Source organism: Amaranthus tricolor, chromosome 4, assembly GCF_026212465.1.
Source record: "Amaranthus tricolor cultivar Red isolate AtriRed21 chromosome 4, ASM2621246v1, whole genome shotgun sequence".
Taxonomy (NCBI): Eukaryota; Viridiplantae; Streptophyta; class Magnoliopsida; order Caryophyllales; family Amaranthaceae; genus Amaranthus; species Amaranthus tricolor.
In genome coordinates this window covers 4,200,909-4,225,154 of record NC_080050.1, presented here as the reverse complement: position 1 = coordinate 4,225,154, position 24,246 = coordinate 4,200,909, and the positions used below count along the sequence as shown (strand labels likewise).

General features: G+C 31.3%; 2 protein-coding genes across 7 annotated transcripts; one reads left to right on the top strand and one right to left on the bottom strand.

The window, feature by feature from the left end:
- The first annotated feature begins 585 nt into the window (after positions 1-585).
- Positions 586-23,300, top strand: LOC130810450 (subtilisin-like protease SBT3.16). Of its 6 annotated transcripts, XM_057676513.1 has the most exons (5): positions 586-917; positions 2,562-2,659; positions 10,684-10,763; positions 20,497-20,546; positions 23,246-23,300. In XM_057676513.1, the coding sequence occupies exons 1-5, from the start codon at positions 703-705 to the stop codon at positions 23,283-23,285; spliced, it is 483 nt and encodes a 160-aa protein (XP_057532496.1). In that variant the 5' UTR covers positions 586-702; the 3' UTR covers positions 23,286-23,300. The 6 variants fall into 6 exon arrangements, with proteins under 6 accessions (XP_057532496.1, XP_057532500.1, XP_057532498.1 ...); XM_057676517.1 differs by lacking the exons at positions 10,684-10,763; positions 20,497-20,546; positions 23,246-23,300 and adding an exon at positions 6,541-6,795; XM_057676515.1 differs by lacking the exons at positions 10,684-10,763; positions 20,497-20,546; positions 23,246-23,300 and adding an exon at positions 5,576-6,498.
- LOC130810444 (heat shock 70 kDa protein-like) lies at positions 11,642-15,103 on the bottom strand. Its single transcript, XM_057676507.1, has 2 exons — positions 13,992-15,103; positions 11,642-13,233 (listed from the first exon to the last, which is right to left on the bottom strand). The coding sequence occupies exons 1-2, from the start codon at positions 14,714-14,716 to the stop codon at positions 12,009-12,011; spliced, it is 1,950 nt and encodes a 649-aa protein (XP_057532490.1). The 5' UTR covers positions 14,717-15,103; the 3' UTR covers positions 11,642-12,008.
- Positions 23,301-24,246: the final 946 nt, after the last annotated feature.

Below are 24,246 nucleotides of genomic sequence, written 5' to 3'. Positions count from 1 at the left end.
AAGTCTAGGATCCTCGGACAATCAAATCCATTTTCTAGACCCATTTAAGATATTTATTCACTTTAGACTTATCATACATTTCTCATATCTACTAGATTCATCCTAATAATTTTTTAAAACTCATTTAAAATATATTTATAATTTATTTGGACTCATTATAAACTATATACTAAAACTTTTAAAATGTAAAAATAAAAAATAAACATAATTAAATTAAGATTCACTTAGAACTCATAATAGACCATAAACCCATCAGCAAGTTAGGATTCAAAATTTTCTAACCAAAAAGCTCAAGTTTAAGTCCACCAAAAATTAATAAGCTATTTTTGTGAGAGAACGTCTCTCGGTGAGACAACCTCAAAACAAAAAGCTTATATGCTAATAGTTATATTAATTAGACTATTCAACTCATATATGAAAAATATCTCACAATTATCTCACGATTAGGCATATCATACAAAAATTTGTGAAAATTTTATCCAGCCGAAAACCGACTCATTACCATTCCTTACACCATGTGCGCAACACGGAATGTGCGCAACACGGAATGTGCGCAACACCAACACATTTTGAGCGATGTGTTTAATCTTAACTCAAAAATTCACTCGCTGTCAAAAAACTCTATGCTATTAAACGTGTGCGAGGACATTAGAAAATTATACGATACGTACCACTATTATTCCTATATCCTATATAAATATAATGATGCTTCAAACAAAATCATTTATCACCATAATCTTCTTTCTGTTCTTCAATTTTTCAATTACATCAATTTTATACTCAAAATTTTCGATCTTGACAATGGCTGAAAACCAACCTTCATCATCTGCTCTTTACATCGTCCATACAGAACAGCCTACAGAAGGCGTCGATCATGAAGCCTTCCATCTTCAGACCCTTTCTTCTGTTCTTGGCAGGTATTTTTTTTTTCATTACGATTTCTTTGTTCATGGCTAATTACTTGATTTGGCATCTGGGTTTGTAAATTTTTTATCTGGGTTTTTCGATTCATGGCTATTTACTTCATTTCTCATATGGGTTTGTAAAATTGTTGTCTGGGTATTTCGATTAATGGCTAATTACTTGATTTCTCATCTGCGTTTGTCAAATTTTTATGGGTTTTTCGATGTATGGTTAATTACATGATTCTTATCTCGGTTTGTAAAAATTTTTATCTGGGTATTTCGATTTTGATTTCTCATCTGCGTTGGTAAAATTTTTTTCTGGGAATTTCGCATCATGGCTAATTACTTGATTTGTCATATGGGTTTGTAAAATTTTTATTTGGACATTTCGATTTTGGTATTTTTGCTTTGAGGATTAGGCTTTATTCTTTGAGTGAGTTGAGACCCTTTGGGCTTGTTTTGTAATGATTAGCAAAGCAAATTACCACAAATTGCGGGTTTTTAAAAAATATTGTATTTCTAATGATTTATCCTAATCATTTGATCTTTCGATTTATTTTTAATGAAGTTAAATTTTAATAATGATGTGTTAATTTAGATTGACCCAGAGTGCAGATTAGCCCACAGACCAACACAAGCAGGTCACCCATCCTAAGATTCCTCCCCACTTAGGAAGTGCTCGTTGGACCTTAGTTTCAGGATCTTTTCTGATACCATTTGTAACATGTCGACCCATCAAACCATAGGTGACTATCCATGGAGACTGTAGAATGGTCCACATATCAACACAAGTCTATTCAGCGCACCTTGACCTTGCTCGTGTATACTCGAAAAAACTTTCCATGAGATTAGTCATCCTAAGATTCCTCCCTACCAAGCATGTTTAACTTTTAACTTTGTAGTTTTTAGTAAATGGGCTCCCTAAAATAGAAGATACACCTTGCTGATATGAATAGTCTATCAATCATTTTTAAAGTTCAATCTGGGTATCACATAGTTAATTTTGCAACATATGATGCTATCGGCTGATTATTAATCGTATTTAGGATATGCTAAAGAATGGAGTGTAATAGTTTCATCATCAAAGTACACCTTGGAAATTGTTTTTTTATGATGATCATGAACATTTTACACAAATTCTTAAATGAGATGGTGGGGAGACTATCTCTATTGAGTGGGCCCATGTGTGTGTTAAAGTGATTATTTATAATTTCAAAGTGATCAATTAGAGTAATGGCCTAATTATATGGATATGTCTTATGGTGAGATGAGAGGAGTTGTACATTTTATTAGATTATTTTGATTGAATTTGAATGGAAAAGCAAGACTTAAGTTCCAAATTGTCAGCTTTGCAGCTTAATTGAATTATAGGATATGGAGGGGTGAATTTTCCTTAAGTAGGGAGGGGCATTGAATGGGAGGGAATTCGAGGGATTTGGAAGTTGACTTCGTCCCTCTTCTCTTTCTCTTCCATTCTTATTCTTTAATTAAGCATCAAACACACTGTTAAGGATGCAGGATTTACAACTAGATTTGGTTTTATTATATGATATAGATGAAATGGATTAAAGGTGTGTCTCAAAACTGGAGTGGAGTGCTTTTAATGGTTTGATCGAAGCTTTTTAATCATGTTAGATACATCCCTTTATTTGACAGTGAAGAAGCGGCCAAAGAATCTTTGATTTACGTCTACAAGAGTGCAGCCACTGGGTTCTCTGCCAAGCTGACTCCTGAGCAAGTTTCAGAGCTTGAAAGTAAGTTCTTTGCTCTTTCTCTTATCATTACTCGTAGTGTAAAATAGTGATCGTTTAATTATAAAATTGACTTCTGAACGTATAGATAGCATCGTTGTTGTAATACTAAGTGTTGATGATTGTCTGTTGTAATACACACTTAACTTGTCTATATGGGGGGAGAGTGAGGAAGAGATATCTTGTTCAAAGGGTTTTAGAATTAGAATTATGTGCTCTATGTAGTTTATCTAAGCGAGCGGTAACATTCTGCTAACAACCGAGGATTTAGCCATTAGCCATAGAAAAAAGTTGTTGAAGATGTGGATAAACGGATTAAACCTGATGTTCTAACTATATCTTTGGCCTTTTTCTCCCAATTAAACCTCTTACAAACGCTGTTATAATTCTGACTAAATCCCCACGTAGTCACTAGTCAATTCTTGGACATTCCTAGAGTATTATAAATGCCTTTTGATAAAATTTCGTTCCCCTTGTTCATTCGCATTCGTTTTTGTGTGATATTCTTGCTAAGGATCTCCAAGATGATTCGGTTTTCTTGTTCTTTGACGATGAGGGAATAGTGTGTTTGTCGTGTGTTCTACCAAGAGTTCTGATTTTCCCTCCAATTTCTCAATAGAAAAAGTGAACCTCATCAAGTAACTACAGATTTTGTAGTGTATATGGAAGGATGAAATTGACTTTTCTGTTGTGTGAACAGAACAACCTGGAGTTCTTCAGGTTGTGAAAGACCAACCTGTTCGACTACATTCAGCTGGTGGGGCCGCTATATGATTGCTTTGCTGCTCTTTCAGCTGTGTGTTGCCCATGTCTTTGCACCACTTCTAAATAAATATGTAGCTGTAATCGGTGCTCGAAAATATAAAAAATATATGTATATTTCTAGCTAAGAAGTTATATGATCATGTATAAGTATGTCAATAAACCTTGATTGTATGATGGATTATGATGAATGATAAGGAATTGGACTTAGAAAGAAGGAATGTATGAATGAAAATGAAAGAATGTAGTAGAAATCATGTCTTTATAAACAAATATTCCAAATGGTAGCAATAAAAAAATTCGAATACTCAAAGATCATTGTAAATTAGATGGGAGAGAGATTATAAAGAAAGGTAGAAAATTGGATGTTTAGGGTTGTAAATTGGGTTGAATAACAAGAATGATGGAGAAGAAGGATAATATTAACGCCTTTTCGCCTTTTCCTCAAGTTTGAAGAATATCTTTAAATTGTTGAGACACCTAATCAACATATTACAATCCCAAAATGATCTTTCTCCTTCCAACATCCTCAACAATACAAGCATTATGACTTATTAGGATACTGCAATTAATAGATTAGGTGCTTTCTTGAGAGACCGTCTTTTGTAAAGATGGTTCTCAAAAGCCCAGCCCAAATCTAATTTATATTAGTTTAAAAAGAAAATCGCTATTGAAATCAAAGCGCGCGTATCAAGTGGAATGTGAAAAGTCACATAATATATTTGGGGTGATAACAACATTTATTTGAAGTTATAACATATTACATTTGGTGTTATACTAGCATATATTTGGGTTTATAATATAATTTATTAGGGGTTATAACTTAATATATTTGAAGTTATAATCCCTAAATATATGTTGTTATAAGTATTATGTTATAACCTTAAATAAATGTTATAACTCTAAATATATTATATGATTTTTCACATTTCACTTAACACGCGTGCTTTGATTTCTGTAGCTATTTTTTTTTAAAATTAACATAAATTAGATTTAGGCTGGACTTTTAAGAGCTGTATTTACAAAAGACGGTCTCAAGTAAGAATATGTGTTAATAGATAAGAGTTTTTTGAGATAATTTAAAAAAAAAAAAAAAGATAATAGTTTAGTGAAAAGTTGTGAAGTAATTTTAATATTTTCAGTTTCCTAAATATTCATAGGTTTACCATTAGTTGTTTAATGAATTTTTTTAGTTTTCTGGAGTTTTAAAAGTCTTTTAGATGGTAAGATATAACATCAATAGTCCTACAATCAAAATTTATCTTGTTTTGGACATAAGGGCATTCGAAAATAGTTTTATTTTGTTTTTTTTGTCGGTTTTTTTAAAAGGAAATAAAGGTGGAACTATTTGAACCATTGAATAAACACAAATTCTTGTGAAAGACGGCTTCTTTGAGAGACGATTTTTAATTGGACCGACTCATTATATATTTTTAAAATATAATAAGTAGGTATTAAAAATGATGTAAATAGACATTTAAGATATTGAAAGTAGGCAATAAAGATATAGTAAGTAAGCGTTAAGAATAATGTAAGTAGACATTAAGAATACGATAAGTAGATATTAATTTTTAATGGGCTGAACTTGAGATACGTCACTCAAAAGAGATGGTCTCTCAAGAGCTTAGCTGTTAGAATAAAAAGGAAGGGGAGAATATTAAGAAAATTTTCGTTTGTTTGTCTAGGAGATGTGGAAATTGAGAGTATTATTTTCCTTCTAAATTTTTCTATCTTTGAATGGATATGTTCTTTAACAAAATAAAAAATATATTATATATATTATATATCATATTATATATATCATATTATAATGGCAAGAGTCCACGATCGGAAGTTTATTGAGCGTTCGTTAATGAGGTTATAGATTTATTTTAAGTAGTAGGATTTGTGTGGGCGGCTAAATCAGAATGTTTCTCTTCTTGCATGATTAATCGATAGGCATAAGAAATGCTGGGTAGAGGTTGTTGCATGAGTATATTACCTCGAATGGTTTTATAGGTAGGATTAAGTTTCATTAAAAATAGGATTAATCTTTGTTCTTCTCGCATTTGTATGAGTTTGCTGTTGATTCCACAAGTACAATTGGTACAAGAACAGGTAGGTAGAGGATGTGAAGCATCAAATTCATCCCATAACATCTTAATCTTGGTGAAGTAGGTAGAGAGACAATCGGAACCTTGGTCAATAGCAAAAAGTTGTTGAGTGAGAGAGTAGATTTGTGTTCCAGAAGTTATTGCAAATCGTTCTTCAAGATTCTGCCAAATAGCTTGTGCAGTTGGAAAATACAAAACGCTTCTAGCAATCTGAGGATCTAGAACTTTCATAAACCAAGAAATTATTGTACTATTGATTCTTTCCCAGGATTTGAAATTAGGGTCAGTAGAATTGGGTTGTGGGATCTGACCATTAACGAACGCGAGTTTATTCTTGGAAGAAAGAGTAATTGTAACAGATCGTTTCCAATCGTTGAATCCAGTACCATTAAAGGGAATCGGAACCAATAAAAGCTGAGAATCACTCGGATGAAGATAATACGGTGAAACTGGATCTTGAATAGGATCAAGGGTTTTGTTACTAGAAAGATTTGGAGTAGCAGACATGATAGATGATGAAAGAAAAAGCAAAGAAAGAACAAGAAGAGGATAAAAGAGAGAACAAAACAAACAAAAAAAAAAAATGGAACAGAGGATCGGGGAAGACAAAGAAGAAGAAGGAAATAATAAAAAAAAAAAATCAGGATATGATGATTACCAACGAAATGGAAGATAATGTCAAGGCGTCTGATACCATGTCGAAGATTGCGGTGTAACCCATTATATGAACAAGATAACAAACGAGGAAGAAAAGAAAACAATATTATTGAGATTAAGAAGATTACAAAATATACAAGAGAAAAATTGATATTTGTATATCATGAACAACCACTAAGAAAGAGAGAAAACTGACTATATATACAAGACTATGAACATGTATTTATATTAGTTGTATGAAAGCTAGTAGGAGTATATCTAATATTATTAACAGTTTTAAATTTAAAAGTTAACATTAAAATTAAAATATACGTATTAGTTTTTGCCTTATTGAAAGTATTAATGTAAATTTATTGTTTTTCCTATCAACAGATCATCCTGGCGTCATTATGGTTGCGGAAAGCAAAAATAAAGCACAGTTAATGTAGTTTAATAATTAGTGGAGTCAAGAAGATTTAATAATAATAATAATAATAATAATAATAATAATAATAATAATAATAATAATAATAATTAATGGGTGTATAACTCTTTGTTTTTTTAATTGATTCCTAAACTAATTTTATAGAAATTAAGCATTACTATTTATGTATTATTACATGCACATACCGTAATTATCAAAATTTTGTAATATTATCTTTGTTTTTTATGATAAATAAGTTCCTTGGAAATACATTGCTTGCATTTTTTTCATTTAAGGGCATAGACAACACATCATTTTTTTTTTCATAACTTATTTTTATCATCTTAAATATTCTTTTCACTTCACTCATAATTATAAAAAAAATAATTAATATCTATGAAATCTGTTTACTGCTTAAAAGTCATCAAAAAGTAATACATATCATAAGATTACATTTGTGGCGAGTTTGGTGGTAGATATTAATCGTTGAGAATAGTAATAAAAAAATTAGTATAATTTGATAGGAAAATCTATTTTTACTACTAAAAATTATTTTAATCTCCATTTATCAATTTATAACAATTAAATTATCATTTATAATAATTAGATTGAAAAAATATTAATAATTTCATTGATATTGTCATTTATAATATTTAAATTTACAAAGGCTCGTTTTCGGCTCGGCCCATTAAACATCCCTATTCATTATCATGAGAATAACAATATATTTCATAAAAATTTACACTACAAGTCTTTATCATTACCATCATTTAATACTATTTATCAAACAAGCCAGTGTAAAGCTAAGTTTACTTTGAGAGTGATCATGTCATTGAATCTTAAACAACATAATTTCCGATAAAGAAATTGTTTCGTAAGACATTTTTGGTCATTACTAAATATAATTAGGCAATATTATGAAGATAATAATTATGGTAGTATAGTAATTAAAAATGGTCGGTCTCCTGAGAGACGTCTCTTAAGCCCACCACATTAATGTCTATTTATAGTATTCTTAATGGCTGATTGCAATTTACTTAATGCCCAACAAGTACTTAAAATGCCTACTTATAATATTCTTAATGTCTACCGAGAAACTTAGTCTACTAACCTACTTACCGTATTTTTAATGCTTACTTACAATATCTTTATTACCTACTTATAATATACTTAATGTCCATCGAGTAAGTACTTAAGTATTTATAATATTCTAAATGCCTACTTACAATATTTTTAATGCCTACCGAAAAACTTACTCTATATTTTCTTTTTTGAGTCAATCCAATTAGAAATTGTCCCTCACAAGAATTTAAAAATTAATTTGCTAGAAGAAGAATATTATAATTGGGTCAATAAAATTAAACAATAACTAAAGTTTCTAATTCTTAAGAGTTCATAAATAAATATACCGATCTTCTTATTCTTATTATTAAAATTAAATATATTTTGTTAACCTGATCAATATAACACAAAAGATTGGTTAGTATTGTTGGCCATTGCTTCTCCTTGTCTACTTATCCTTTTCAGTCTTTTTACGTTAAACCTGCGAGTCGTGGCTTCAATACATGAAACTCATCGTTTTAAGGAATATTACACAAACACGTGCGTTCTGGAGAGCGGGACAACACAAAAGCAATATTACGTAATTTAAAGAATTAAGCAAAATATTAAGTACTAGCTTCCTCCCCAACGGCGCCGAAAAACGGTGTGAATTTATTTATATTGCAAACTTAACGGGACGATTTTAGGAAAGCTAATTTAATTAAATTACCTAATTCTAATAATTACACAGTACATAACAGAAATATATGCATGGGTTGTTGTGTAAAACTATATAATTATAGGTCTAAACTAATCAAAAATATTCCAAAAATAAACTAAGATATTAGAAAATTTTACGTTTAAATAATCATAAAGAGTTTTGAGAATCTACTAAATTCTATATGAACACAATTATAAAAGTTTGGATAAATAATATGATTAAAAATGATCTAGTCAATCTCAATTTTATTGCTATATTGATCAACTATCAGATTTTGATAGAGCTGAAAGTTATTCGGATAAAGACAAAAAACCAAACAAATCCAAACCAAATAAGAAATATGATCTAGACTTTTTATAATTTGGTTTGGTTTTGGATTGGAAATTGGAGTTTTCTTAACCGAAATATTTTTATTTGGATTAGGTTAAGCATAACAAAAACCGAAATTCTGAAGTGAATTAAATTAGAAGCTCAATTTAACATTGAGCTAAACTACTTATTGAGTAAATCTTGTGCAACGTAATGTACAATGAGAAGATTTTAATTGGCAATACTAACAAAAAAGACGTAAGTGTCATTATAACAATACTAAACCTTAATTCAATAATTAAAATTTTATTTTTTTCATTCTCATTGTTGTTACTATGATTTTAAATATTTTTCCTTTTACAATTTTGGTAATCTAATTTGATATATTTGCGATGTAGATTTTTTTAAGTTGAAAATTTAATTTGGATTGGATTAAAAAAGTCTAAACCGAATTAATTTGGTTTGCGTTTCAATTTGGTTTGGATTGAATAGAAAAATAAAAACGAAATAATTTTGGTTTGGTTTGGTTTTATGAAAAAATCAAACTAAAAACCGAGCTTTCACCCCTAAATTTTGATCTTATTAATTCACTTTTCACATTCTCATTCCATAGACTAAATTAATAAAACGTTAACTAAAATCTACGTAAAATCAAGTTATTCATAATCTCACATTCTCATTATATTGATCAGGTTAACAAAATATTTTTAATTCAGGATTAATTAGCCAATTTAATCATTCAACCCTAATTTTATAGACACTATTAATGATTTTAGTTCATACTTCGAATCTAGGTTCAAACACTAACCCTAAAATATGAAACTACTTATTATTCCTGAAATTGAACATAAACACAGTAAACAAACTTTAAACATGATACTAATATAATTTATATTAAAAAAAATAAGTGATGTCACTTGAAAGGATAAAATAGGTGAATGAAAAAAAGGGTCAATTGTTTCTTCGGTTTTTGAAGAGTAAAAGTAGTGTGAATAAAGAAAAACATAGAGGCAGTTGTTGGGGCTTGAACCACAGACATAATGGTTAAAATATAACTATTCAACCAACTCAGTCGATGCACTTGAATACTTATACAATTTTTTTTTATATTTAAGTGATGTCAATTGAATACTGTGACACCTCTTTCCCTCCACCACTACCTACAACTATATTAGCCACACTTTGCTCCAATATTTTTCCTAAAATCATCATAATTAACTCATTTATTCACAATAATCTAACAAAATTCAATAACTCTGAATCACAATTTAGAAACAAGCTAAGAGTAAAAAGATGCTCAACAATAAAAAGCAGTGTTGGATACATCAACCTTATACACACTAAATCACTAATGCATTCTATGGAGCGCATAATATAACACTAACATGGATTGAATGTGATATGGATTTGAGGCGCCCGGCTACAGGGCCGGCCTGGACAAAGGAAAGTCCGGCCTAGACTCAAGGCCCACTAAAAAATAATTAATTTGTCATTAAAAGGATTTGAACTCAAACTTTTTGTATGGTAGATAGAATTGTTAATCATTAAGCTAGGTCATAACTCTTGTCTTAATTGCAATGTTTATTGATTTTAAACATGTATAATTGCAATAATTATAATATAGTATGCACAATGGACATACACAAAATTTAAGTAGACTTTAAGTCATTAAATTTTAGCTAATTTTTCATATAAATACTTTTTAATTTTTTGTGAGTGTTCTTTTTCTATCATTATAAATCTCATAAATTAAATGATGAGTATGGTTAAAGAAAAGGGCATACACTACAAGCCGGCGCATTTTTGCCATGCCTACGTATGTTTAATGTTAATAGTGGATTTTATTTTCTTTATTAAGACCATTTCATCGTGAGACGGCTTAATATGAATTGATCCAATTTTAATTTTCTTAAAATTTAATAAAAAATACTGTTTTTATTTAGTTAACTCATTTATAAGTTTAACTTTAAACTGCTTGTATGGGCCCATTTCACGATGAGACGGTCTTGCTGATTGTGGATTGACTTTTGTTGGCAATAAGAGATCCAAACTCAAAATGCACTGAACATGGTGAATGTGGGGCTTTCAAAGCAAGATGCTGTGGTCTTCTTAAGTGTTCAGGTATAATATCGGGACAATGCGGGACACTTCAGTGACTTCAAATCTTGAATCTTATGCTTTATGTTTAATGGCCGATGGGATTCTATATATTTTCTTAATATTATCATGTTTTAAGTTTATTTTATTATTCATGGTTTGTATTTGATTTGGTTTGGTTTGATTATATTTTTTCTGTTTATTTGAAAAAACATCAAATAATTTAAAATTATGAGAGTTTCCTTAAGTGATAGAAGTATATTATGTAAATTCAAAGGGACAAGAAAAGTGAGTGTTTTCATTTATTTGTTGATGTTGAATGTGTGTTTGAATTCATGCTATTTTACCATCATTAAGGCTTTTACTATTAATAAATAAATTTCTTTTGTGCAGACTTTTTCATTTAATCTTATCTTATGTATTACTCCTATTAACATAATTTATTGATATATTTTTCGTATGTGTTGGAACTAAAGAGATCAAACAACTCGAAAACTCATAATAAGTAAGGTTGACTTATGTCCACATGGAAAATAAAGTTTGAATAACTACATATTTGTTCAAAGGCTTGAAGTATATTTTATCATTTCTTTTGAAATTTGTTGTAAGATTAATAATTTATTTGTTTTTTTGTTTTTTTATTCTTTTAAAATTTTTCGTTAATTATAGAACTAATCATTGAATTAATTTTAAATAGTTCAATGTTAGTAACAGCAGAAAATTCCTTAGTCCTTACCACATATTCGAACAGAAAAACATTTATTTTAAAATTAATATTTGATAAGCTTGTTTTTCCTTTTTTTTTTTAAAAAAAAATTATTTTTTCAAATGTTCCTAGAAAAATCATGACCAAACAAGGATAGAGACCCGTACCCAATGCACTAAGAAAAGCCTACTTCATTAAAACATTAACAGCTAGAATGTATTATTACAATATATATACTACTACTCACTCATTTCTGTATTATACAACACATAAATAACTAAAAGCTTTATTTTACTTAATTTAAAGAAAAAAAAAACACCAGATTAAACATAATTACAAAACAATAAAGAAATTTATATCACCTCAAATTACGTTACTTGGACTCGGGTACTGATATTGGATACTAATACGTGTCCAAGTATCAGATACATTTAAATATTTAATTTTACGCCTAAAATGAACCATATAAGTGACATAGTAATGTCCGAGGATCAAGGATCAGACACGAGTACATGAAGCAAAACGAAGGTCGAAGAGTATAAATAACAGACCTCAAACATCCCTTAATCAACCTCCTCAATCTTAGGCCCAGCACCAGCATTACCACCACCACCACTATTCCCACCACCCGGCATATCACCGCCCATATTCATCCCACCACCACACATTTTCCCTATAATTGGATTACACAAATCCTCCAATTCCTTCTGCTTATCCTCAAACTCCTCAACTTCACCCAACTGATTCTTATCCAACCATTCAATAACATTATCAATAGCCTTCTCAATCTTATTCTTACCACCACTATCCAACTTCCCCCCAATTTTTTCATCCTTTATAGTATTCCTCATATTATATGCATAATTCTCAAGTGAATTCTTAGCATCCACCTTCTTTTTAACAGCCTCATCTTCTGCCTTATACTTCTCAGCTTCCTTCACCAATCTCTCAATCTCATCCTTACTCAACCTTCCCTTATCATTCGTGATCGTAATCGTGTTCTTCACACCAGCCGTTTTATCCTCAGCCGACACATTCAATATCCCATTAGCATCAATATCAAAACATACATTAATCTGAGGGACACCCCTAGGAGCTGGAGGGATACCCTTAAGTTCAAAGGTACCCAACATGTTATTATCCTTAGTCATATGCCTTTCCCCTTCATACACTTTGATCATCACACTAGTCTGATTATCCGAATAAGTAGAGAAAATCTGTTCCTTTTTAGTTGGGATTGTTGTATTTCTCGGTATAAGAACAGTCATAACACCACCAGCAGTCTCGATTCCTAAAGACAACGGTGTTACATCAAGTAACAAAAGCTCTTGAACTTTCTGATCACCTTCACCTGACAATATAGCAGCTTGCACGGCTGCACCATACGCAACAGCCTCATCGGGATTTATGCTCTTACAAAGCTCCTTTCCGTTGAAGAAATCTTGTAAAAGTTGTTGGACTTTGGGAATCCTCGTCGAGCCACCTACTAAGACAATGTCATCAATTTTACTCTTATCGATCTTGGCATCCCTTAGACAGGTCTCGACAGGATCCATACATTTTCTGAATAAATCGATGCAGAGTTCCTCGAATCTTGCACGTGTGATTGTTGCATAGAAATCGATCCCTTCGAATAAGGAATCGATCTCGATTGTTGTCTGAGTGGTTGAAGATAGTGTCCGCTTAGCTCGCTCACAAGCTGTTCTTAACCTTCTTAAAGCTCTGGCGTTTCCTGATATGTCCTTCTTGTGCTTTCTCTTAAATTCAGCAGCAAAATGATTCACCAATCTATTATCAACATCTGTTTTAGTAAGCTTATTTTTATAAAATTAGTTATCAGAAAAATGAGATGAGGAGTCAAAATACTAAAAGGTACTTTAAATGTTGTATAAATTAAAATTTTGCAATATAGAAAATTCAATACACTTTCAAATTTATGATTTCTAAGTGTCCATACAATTAACCTTTAATTTATGAATTAGACCCTCATTATTTCATATTAAAAAAATTAATAAAAATCAATTTTAATGAGTAAAATATAATTTTTATCTGTAAAAATCAGTTTTAATAAATATCATTTAATTATAATTTTGTTTTAAGTGAAATCATTGTTTTAACTTTTTTAAAGAAGTGTTGAAGTGCTAAAAGAAGTTTTCATTTATTTCTATTTGTTGTTCTTATAAAAAAGCTTTTATATATATTATAAATTTTAGACAAAAATAATTTTATTTATCTTCATTTAAATATTTTAATATTACTTATGGTCCTCATATATCTTCTACTAATCTTTTTCTAATATTTTTATATTTTTTATATCTCCGTATATTTTTCACTAACTTTATGAAAATATTTTTTATTATTTATAATTTCCATCTATGTTTTTCGACTAACTTCTTTTAATATTTTTTAAATATTAGCTCCACTTTTACACCATCATTAAATAAAATAATAAATTTACTATCTTAAAAAATTCAAAATTAACTTGAATTTAATGTCTACCAAACAAAAAAATCAAATTAAATAATGAACCAACGCAAGGTATGTACCTATTATCAAAATCTTCCCCTCCAAGATGAGTATCACCAGCAGTAGCCTTAACCTCAAAAATCCCTTCTTCAATGGTGAGTATAGAAACATCGAAAGTACCTCCACCAAGATCGAATATCAGCACATTTTTCTCACCCGATCTAGAACCCTTCTTATCCAAACCATAAGCAATAGCAGCAGCAGTAGGCTCATTAATAATCCTCAAAACATTCAACCCAGAAATCGATCCAGCATCCTTTGTAGCTTGCCTTTGTGAATCATTAAAATAAGCAGGAACAGTTACAACACCATTGTTAATACTCTGTCCTAAATAAGCTTCAGCGATTTCCTTCATTTTGGTTAAAACCATTGAAGAAATCTCTTCAGGAGCGAACATTTTTTGTTCTCCTTTATATGAGACGATAATCATCGGTTTATCACCTTCACCGGGAACAACCTTAAACGGCCATAATTTCATGTCGGATTGTACTGACGGATCGGAAAAGCGTCGACCGATGAGACGTTTAGCGTCGAAAACGGTGTTTTGAGGGTTCATTGCGACTTGATTTTTTGCGGCGTCACCGATTAAACGTTCGGTGTCGGTAAACGCGACGTACGATGGGGTTGTTCTGTTTCCTTGATCATTTGGAATGATCTCGACGCGGTCGTTTTGCCAAACACCTACACAACTGTAGGTTGTTCCTAAGTCGATTCCAATGGCTTTTCCACCTTGGGATTTTGACATGGTTATGGAAACTTAAAATTGATCGGAATGATTCAAGTTTTTTTGGATTGTTTGTAATGGTGATGTTTTGTTTGTTTGCTTGTTTGTTTGAGATGGTGTTGTTGATGGGTATTTATAATGTCGGAAAATGGCGGTAAAAAGAAGAAGAAGAAGAAGAAAAGGGAAGGATCGAGAGGAGGGTGGAGAATGGAGATGTGTAAAAGAATTAGAGGAAGGGCGGGGGTTTTCTCGCACATTCTTAGTAATTCTAGTAGCCATGCTTTCTCCAACAAAAAATCTATTACATGGAATAATAATGTTTTTTAAAATGTGTACGTTTGACAAATATGCTACATTGGATTTAAAAAATCCTAAAACATAAAATACATGATATAAAAAAAACAAAACAAAATTAAATTTCAACAGCCCTCTTATAAAGTAGGACAGATAAGGATAATTTATTAATTTTTTAATAAATGTTATATACCTATATATACACACTCGAATTGGATTGGATTGAATTAATATTTCCTTTCTGCTATAAATTGTCACAATTTTATATTACACAAATATTAAGAAATAATATGGTGAATTGAATTGTGTCGATGATGTTACAGAAAAGTTAAAATGTATGGATGAAAAATAAAAGTTCCTTAAAAGAAAATTCTAGCTAAGCAAAAAAGACAAACTAAAAAGAAAAATTTGATAATCTCTTAGAAAAAGAGGGAGTGTTGTGCTCTTTTAAGGAAGACTTATCCGATTTGGGTTCAATCTTATTTGGTTGTAAACGTATTACATTTGCTAGACAATTCTAGATCATTAAAAAAGACAACTTCGGAACTTTTCATGTCCTTAACTCATATAGTGTCGTATCGACTGCTTTACACGGAGTACAATTTAAAACATGAGTCGCTGTTAGGAGTGCTTAACCTTAAAATGAAATCTGTAGATCAATTAAAGTCATCATTGAACGAAAAGTATCTAATAAGGTTCGATTCCACCTCTTGGACACACCATTTAATTATGGTGTTCCAACTGGAGTTCGATGAAATTATTCCATAACTTTTCACATGATCAAAATATCTTGACTTAGATATTCGCCACCTCGATCTGATCTTAGTGCATTAATCATCTTGCTAAGTTGATAGTGTAGTTCTTTTTGAAATTCTTTGAACTATTCAAAAGACCCGAATTTATGTTTCATTAAGTAGACATATACATATATACTTAAATCATCAGTAAAAGTAATGACGTAGCTGGTCATTACTCATAGGTACACATACATATGAATGTACTAATCTTAACAAGTCACTGGCTCTTTCACCAAGTCCGGTAAATAGTGATCTATTAGTCATTTTTCCAAGATAAGACTCACATATTTCATATAATTCAAAATCAAATGAGTCAAATAGTCCATCTTTATGGAGTTTTTGTATGCATTTCTCATTTACATGTCCCAAACGACTGTGCCAAAGATAGTTATGATTATATTTCTTTTATTTTAGTCTTTTAGAATTGTCGATGTGATAAAATTGCATATCTAAGTCTAATAGGTAAAGGTCATTCACACAACGACCTACACCATAATAGATGTCATTTTTGTAAATTGAAAAAGAATCATTCTTTATTTCAAAGCTAAAATCTTCATGGTTCAATGTTAAAATTGAAATCAAATATCTAATTATATATGGAACATAGTAAAAATTATTGACATTCAATAAAAGGCCTAAAAGCAAAGTTAAACAACTTGATCCTACAGCTAATGGAGCTATTTAGGCTCCATTTTCCATATGTACGTCAACTTTTTTTCTTTAACCCCTACACATTTGCAAAAATGTAAGAATCACAACCAATATTCAATATCTAAGAATTAGAGGCTGAAAAGTTAAATTTCGTCATGTAAAAACCTAAAGTAGAAGCGAACGTATCCATCCTTCTTGTCCTGAGGTATTTTGGACAATTTTGCTCTTAATGACCCTTCTTATTGCAATAAAACCAGTTTTATAGCTCTAGACTTCACCTTGACTGTATATGTGACTTTGAATAAAATTGAAGTTTTGAATAAAATTGTTATATCCTCATCTTGAGAAACCAACAGGTTCACCCTTTTTGAGTTGGCTCTAGTATAGGCTTATTGCCTTCAAAGTCTCAAAAAGTTCAGTCCAAATGAAATAAAGTATAAGATAAAAGTGTGAGAATTATATGGTTATCATGAATTGATAATTTTTAAATATTTTTTTTTAAAAAATTCATTCCACCAAGTTAAATTAAATATCCTTTTAATTTAGTGATTTTAAGACCTCATCTCTACTAACTCTGAGCAAGTTTTGACTTGTCACCCAACGTACACTATTTAACTATTATATTTAAAATAATAATACTCATTTATATATAAAGGTGTACAAATCATATTTTCTATCCTAATTGGGTCATGCTAGTTACCATAACCTGTATAACGATGATCATTCACCCAATTACAATTTATAAGTAGCCCATAAAGTATAAGATTTTTAAATCTTATTATTTAAATTGAACATGAAGATTAATCTCATTATTCAATTTTAATTTGCATGGATTTTAATTGATTCATAATCAACAAAACAAAATATTATGCATTGGTAAGCAAAATAAACATCTCATACGTCACTTTAAATAACTTCCATTAAAATTGAATATATTACTAACAATTAATAATAAATTCTCCCCATAAACATAAATCAAATTAAGGCTTAAGAAAAATTATCAAATGGACTAATAAAAATGATCTCTAAAAAACGTCAGCACTAATAATAGTCTATCTAGTGAAAAATAAACAAAGACTAATCGTATCAGCACTAATAAACACCACAATGTGGAATATAGTGCCAAAGGCCCAAAGCCAAGTGACAATATAAACAAGCTAATTACATTAACACTAGTCCTCAAAACATCAAACAATATAAAATCCTATATTAATTAATCAAGTTTGTGAATTTTGTTACTATAAATAATTAATTTAAATGGGTCGGGGCGGATCGGGTACAAATTGAAATGGGACGGGTCATGTCAAATGTTAAACAGGTCAGGGCGGATCTATGTCTGTTTAAATCCGACCCACTTTGACCCATTTTTTAAAAGTTCATAAAATAGTTTTTTTATTCTACTTAATGGCCCGTTAGGTTGCCCACTTATGTATATAATAATACCATATAAAAATATAAAAAAATAGTTAAATTTTTTTTGCAACCAATTCTATAATTATCCGACCCGGCTCGGCCCGATCCTTTACACCAAGGCCCGTTAATGACCCAACCTATTGTTGACCCGACCCGCTAAATGACCCGTTAAATGTGACCCGACCCTTGACCCGTTGGGTCGATCCACTCCGTTAAACACCTCTACTTCCAACTAAGGTTCATTCTCTTCGTTATCATAAATATTACATGTAGTGTGAGAAAATATCATTATAAAAAAGACATTTATTTATTTGAATCATTATATAAAAAGAAATAGACTTGTGACATATGCAATGTACTATGTTTCCCTACTAGATAGTTCCCGTGTGATGCACGACTTTATTAAATTTTTTGACATATTTGTATTATTTAAGAAATTAAAATTTTAAGAAATAAAATTTATATTCTAGTTATATTTCATTTCATTCTAATAGTTGTATAGATTACATATATTGTATGATTTGTATCATATTTGCATCAAGCGTGCAAATAATTTTAAAAATTTAGTTCATTATAAATAAATCACAATTAAAGACAAAAATTTGATTATATATTAAATATAATTATATATATATACTTTAATTTTTTTATTTTGAATAAAAGGGAAAATGGTTCGTACCAATAGTATACAATACAAAATTATGACTTTTTTAATAAAAAATAACACACCAATTTATGCTAAAAATAATAAATATTATTTTAATTTTCATAAAGTATTACAACTGTTAATAATACACTTGAAAATCAAATTAAACATAAAAATATGTAAAAAAATTTATAATAGTTTAAACAAAAAATAATAATTTTTTGTCATAAAAATATAAGTGACTTGAATAAAGATAGTCACAACCTAATTTATATTAGAATTAAGCATTGCATTTAAGTAACCGATGATATAAATAACCAAAAAACAATCCTAATAAAAGTATATTATGTTTTAACCATCTCAAAATATCCAATACACTAAATAATACTCATTTAATAAATAAAAGTAAAAAGATTTTATAAATAATTGAAAAAAAAAAATAAAATACTTATATAATTTTCTAATACATTAAATGATGTGACCTAAAAAATATAAATCAATGAATATAAATAATATTATAGTCATAGTTAAAAAGTAATAAAGTTAAAGATATAAATATTAGTCATAGTAATAATGACATCATTATTGAGTTTTGGAAGGAAAACTTTTGTTGAGGTTGTAGATTGTTATTAATTCTTTGACTAGGTTTAATTTTGTATAATGTTACATGTATTTTGCTTATGTATTATTATGTTGTAGAATAAATAATTATATATTGTGTTATTTCTTGTTTATTTGATGAGAATATGAGATACCACATAAAGTACTTAGCTTGTATTTATTTATGTATTGTTTTTATGATGAGGATTGGTGTATTCTTGTAATATTGATATTCATCTTTCACAAATTCTTATGAAAGACGGTCTCTTAGAGAGACTATTTTTAATTGGGCCGATCTATTATATTTTTTTAAAAATATTATATGTAGGCATTAAGAATGATGTAAGTAGACATTTAAGATATTGAAAGTAAACATTAAGGATACGGTAAGTAAGCACTAAGGACAATATAAGTATGTATTAAGATTACGGTAAATAAGTATTAATCTTTAACGGTTTGGGCTTGAGATACGTCTCTCAAAGAAACGGTCTCTCAAGAGACTAGCTGTTCAACTTTTTATGGAGTAGAAGACTTGCATTTTTTATCGATCAACTCAATTTTTGTGGGCATCAAGGTAATTAGTCATGAATTATGATTTTTTTTAAAGGATATATATATATATATATATATATATATATATATATATATATATATATATATATATATATATATATATATATATATATAAAATTTTTCAAAGTGTTTGTTAAGGAGTATAAAATTGGTTTTCAATAGGTATTAATTAAAAAATTGTAAAATTTGAATTACGTAAGCATTAAGTATTGCCTAGTACGACATAAATTTGAAATTAATCACCAAATTTTGATTAGCAATCACAAAAAGAGAAAGATATTATTTATTCCAAGTTTGATGCTCACTCAAGGGAGAAAGGGAAAAGGTTGGGGACTCGGGGTTGGGCTTGTTTGGGTAGTGGTGGTCCTCGAACTTTGGAAAACTTGAAAAAAATAAGATTATTTAACAACTTTATTCTAAAAATAAGCTTCGTAAAAACTTTATTCCCAAAATAAACGTCCGTACATTCAAACCTAGGCTTGGTTTAAAAACGTTGTTACTAACAGCGAAAACAAAAAAAAAATTAGAAAAGTATCAAGTCGTTGTTAGTAACAGCGACTTAATACGCATTATATTTTCCAGTTTCCTTCTTCCTCAATTCAGTTCACTCCTTCATTACATTTTCGAAAGTTACGATATCTCCCTCTTCTTTCCACCATTAAAATCAACTTCAATCCTTCAACTAATTTCATCAAATTCCAAGTTTGTACCAGTAATTAGTTCTGTCATCTTTCTACATTGACTTAAGGTACTATTTTTTTGTGTTTTTTTTCATTTTCGAAAAGTTAGGGTTTACAAACTTTTAATCAACTTTCACATAAATGTAGGTTTATAAACTTGCAATTTACTACTTCTTGTTGATCTACAGCTTATTGAGGTACGTTTTTATTATAAATTTTTTTATTTGTTGTTGATTTTAAAATGCATGTCACCTATAGTGGTCATTTACACTTAAACTCTATGAATATGTCGAATGTAGTTGTTATTTACCTTGATCTTCATAATGAGGTTGTTTGTTCATGAATTTTTTGTTGATTTTAAAATGTGTGTCATCTATAGTGGTGATGTGTGTGTTTTATATATTATTTTCTACCATGCCCCCGTTGTATTTTCATAGCATTTCTCGCGTATTTTGCTCAATTTTCTATTGGTTTTTATGCTTGGTTGGAGTGTTTGTTTCCTATCTATTTTGTAGGTACAAAGCTCTAATTATGCTAGGAATCGACTCTTGGAGCGAGATTTGCAAGTTGGAAGGTCATAAGCTACTCAATGGGTCATTTTTGTGCTGACTAGGTCTCATACCCGGGTGGGTTTCCACATACCCGGTCGGGTGAGCCTCTCATACCCAGGTGGGTTTCCACATACCCGACTGGGTTTTCACTTGGCACTTAGAAGAATTGGAAGATGCCATTTGGAAGAAAAAGATGCCACTCGAACTCGGGTGGGTTTCCACATACCCGGCCGGGTGAGCCTCTTATACCCGGGTGGGTTTCCACATACCCGACCGGGTGAGCCTCTCATACCCGGGTGGGTTTCCACATACCCGGCCAGGCTTCCATTGAAGATTAAAATGCTCTGCTGCGTACCCGGGCGGGTTTCCTCTTACCCACCGGGTTTACTCTTGAACTTAGAAAATTTTTGGTCTTGAAGATTTAGTTATGCTTCGCACCCGGCCGGGTTTCCACATACCCGGCCGGGTCCAGCAGTTATTTTTGATAGAAACTTCCCATATCCTCCGTTCTCTTTTAAGTAGGATATAAATAGCTTTTGAGGGGAATTTTTGAGACAATTTTTTTTCTCTGTTTTGAGGGTTTGGTATTGAAGGGATTTCTCATATTACTTGCCATGGGGGATTTTTAATCAACACTTGGACATTGTAATTTTAATTATATTGAAGGTATTAGTTTCAATTCTAATCTCTTGTTCTTGTTTATTATTGTAATCTTTGAATGTTTGTTTCTCCATTAAATTTGAATTTGATTTTTTCCATGAATTTAATTGTTGAATCTCTTGTTAGTTTTAATATGCTTAGTGAGTAGTTTTATTTCTAGGGTTTGGTGAAACTATGCAAAAGGTCATGATTCTTGTTTGATTTTAGGATTTAAATTTGGTTTGTCTAGGCGATTCAATTGATGGGTTTTAGATTGATTGCATGTTTGGCCAATTTGCAAGTTTTATTCGCTCAATTCTATAAGCGAGAGTTGCGAGTTTGAGTGAACGATTTCCTTCTTTGAACAATTAAGCTTTAATCGCGATAGCTTGTTTTATTGTTTGATTGTCGAATTTGTATGCGAGAGCAACATCTTCCTTCGCCTATATTCATTCTTATCCCAATTGTTGTTCATGAATCATGATCGATGCATAGTGAATCCTTTTAGCCCTAGGTTTTTAATTATTGAATTTTATTCATCTCTTGTTTTTGCGTTCTACTTAGATAAACAAAAATCCAACATTTGATCGTTAGCAATAGTGAACTTGGTTCAAATTGTGACTTTATTTGTCCTTCCACAGTGGTTCGACCCTACTTTCCCAACTATACTAGTTAGGTGAATTAGGAATTATTTTTGGTAGTAAAACGATCTATCAAGTGGTCATATATTTATGAACTTGATGGTGATGTTGATTTTGTATGTATTGTTGTAGAAATGGCTTCATTTCGTGTGACTGTTGTATGCTTTTGGAATGGTTCAATTCGATCAAGTAGTAACAACGTTAAGTATGTTGGGGGAAGACGTAAACTGTTTGCATGCAACTCAAACATGGATTTGAATGAATTTAAACATTTTATATGCTCTAAGATTGACATTGACACTACAAGAAGTACTGTTAATGTAAGTTTTAAGTACAATATGAGTGGAGATTTGTTAGCTTTTCAGGTTGAGGATGAGGAGGCTATAGATGCAATGTGGGAGTATTCAAGGTCTACCCCTACTCCTTCTTTAGAGTTATATGTAGAAGAGATACCCCTAGGGAATCAAGATATCAATGTTGTGGTATCAAATGCATTCCTGAATGTAACTTCTTCTGCTCCTTCTCATACGTCCTTCCCTACCCAAGAAACCCAAAATCCCTTTATGCCATCTTCTTCTTATCCTTCTAATGAACCCAATCAACTTCAATTTTAAGTCACAAATGATGATACTTTTAACTTAGAAGATACAAATGAGCCGTGGGGTGATGTTAATAGTGAGAGTAATGAATTCGTAGAAGCTCCTTCTGAGGACGATGTGGGTGTTGACGAGGAGGCTCTAGCTAATGACATGAACTTAGGCAACATTCCAACAATCATTGCTCCTACACCTTATGCACTAGTTCCCCCTCTAGATGAACACGTTGAGGACAACTCTTTGAGGTCTTGGGATTGTGATACAACCTACACCAATGAAGGAGAGTTTCAAAAGGGTATGATGTTTGATAACAAGGATGCCTTGTTGGATGCTGTTAGATTGTATCATATTCGTAGGAACGTTGAGTACCGAACTGAGATTTCAAATCAAACCGTTCTCACGTTGAAGTGTAAGAGTATTTCTTAAGTATTTTTACAATAAATAACGCTTACTTATTGTTGAATTGCAGTAGAGATGGATCCAGCAGCTCTAGGCCCTCACGACCCTAGTGTGCTTACGATGCAGGCGGATCACAGGAGCAGTGTACTATGGGATGTCCAGGTTAGTCAACTTACCTTTTTTGAATTTATATGCCTTAATACTTTAACTTTAAGCTAACATAATCTTTGCGTTCAGTTGTCCGACGCGGAGACCATATACACTAGGCATCCCGACTCTGCTCCGTGGGCCATTGACGCACGGATCATCCCGTACCTTCAGCGAGCGAGGTTGTATGACTTCCACCTCATCGCGTATGGGAGAGTTGATCGGGCGCTAGTCACGGCTTTAGTCGAGCGGTGGCGCCAGGAGACCATACCTTCCACCTACCTTTAGGTGAGGCTATTGTCACTTTACTTGACGTAGTTGTGCTTACACGGCTTCCCATCGAGGGACATGCCGTGTGCACCGTTGGACGCCAACTCGAAAGTTGGCAAGACAAAGTCCATAGATTATTAGGAGTCCGACCTCCCGCAGAGGTAGCCAAAGGGAGCAGCCTGCGCGTAACATGGCTTGCGCAGAACTTCTCGCACCTCCCTGAAGGTGCTGATGAGCCTACCGTTGAGAGATACGCTAAGGCGTATCTCTTATATCTGATTGGTGTTGTCTTGTTCTCCGACAAGACTGGCAACCGGGTACAACTATTGTACTTGATGTTGCTTGATGCGCCATGGGAGGCCATGGGAGGTTGACTTAACGTACCCCGACTACGGTGTCGGGTCCTCACAGGGTGCCACATCATCACAATATCAATCACCTCCCCTACCCGAGCGTCATACGACGGCCTCTTACTATCGTAGGAGGCGTCGTAAACCGTTACAGTTAGACAAGGTACAGGAGGAGGATTAGCATTAGAATACTGTTTGTATATATTGAACATTAGTGACATTTTGTATATATTAAACATTTGTACATATTCAATATTTGTAACATTTGGACTTTTGTGTATAATTTGTAATATATATGTAGATG

Excerpts from the sequence above, each read along its gene's own strand:
- LOC130810450 (XM_057676513.1), top strand. The coding sequence starts at position 703 with ATGATGCTTCAAACAAAATCATTTATCACCATAATCTTCTTTCTGTTC. Across the intron at positions 2,660-10,683 it reads GCAAGTTTCAGAGCTTGAAA|AGATCCAAACTCAAAATGCA; the intron begins GTAAGTTCTTTG and ends GTTGGCAATAAG. Across the intron at positions 10,764-20,496 it reads TGGTCTTCTTAAGTGTTCAG|GTTTATAAACTTGCAATTTA; the intron begins GTATAATATCGG and ends ACATAAATGTAG.
- LOC130810444 (XM_057676507.1), bottom strand. The coding sequence starts at position 14,716 with ATGTCAAAATCCCAAGGTGGAAAAGCCATTGGAATCGACTTAGGAACA. Across the intron at positions 13,234-13,991 it reads GGGGAAGATTTTGATAATAG|ATTGGTGAATCATTTTGCTG; the intron begins GTACATACCTTG and ends TGTTGATAATAG.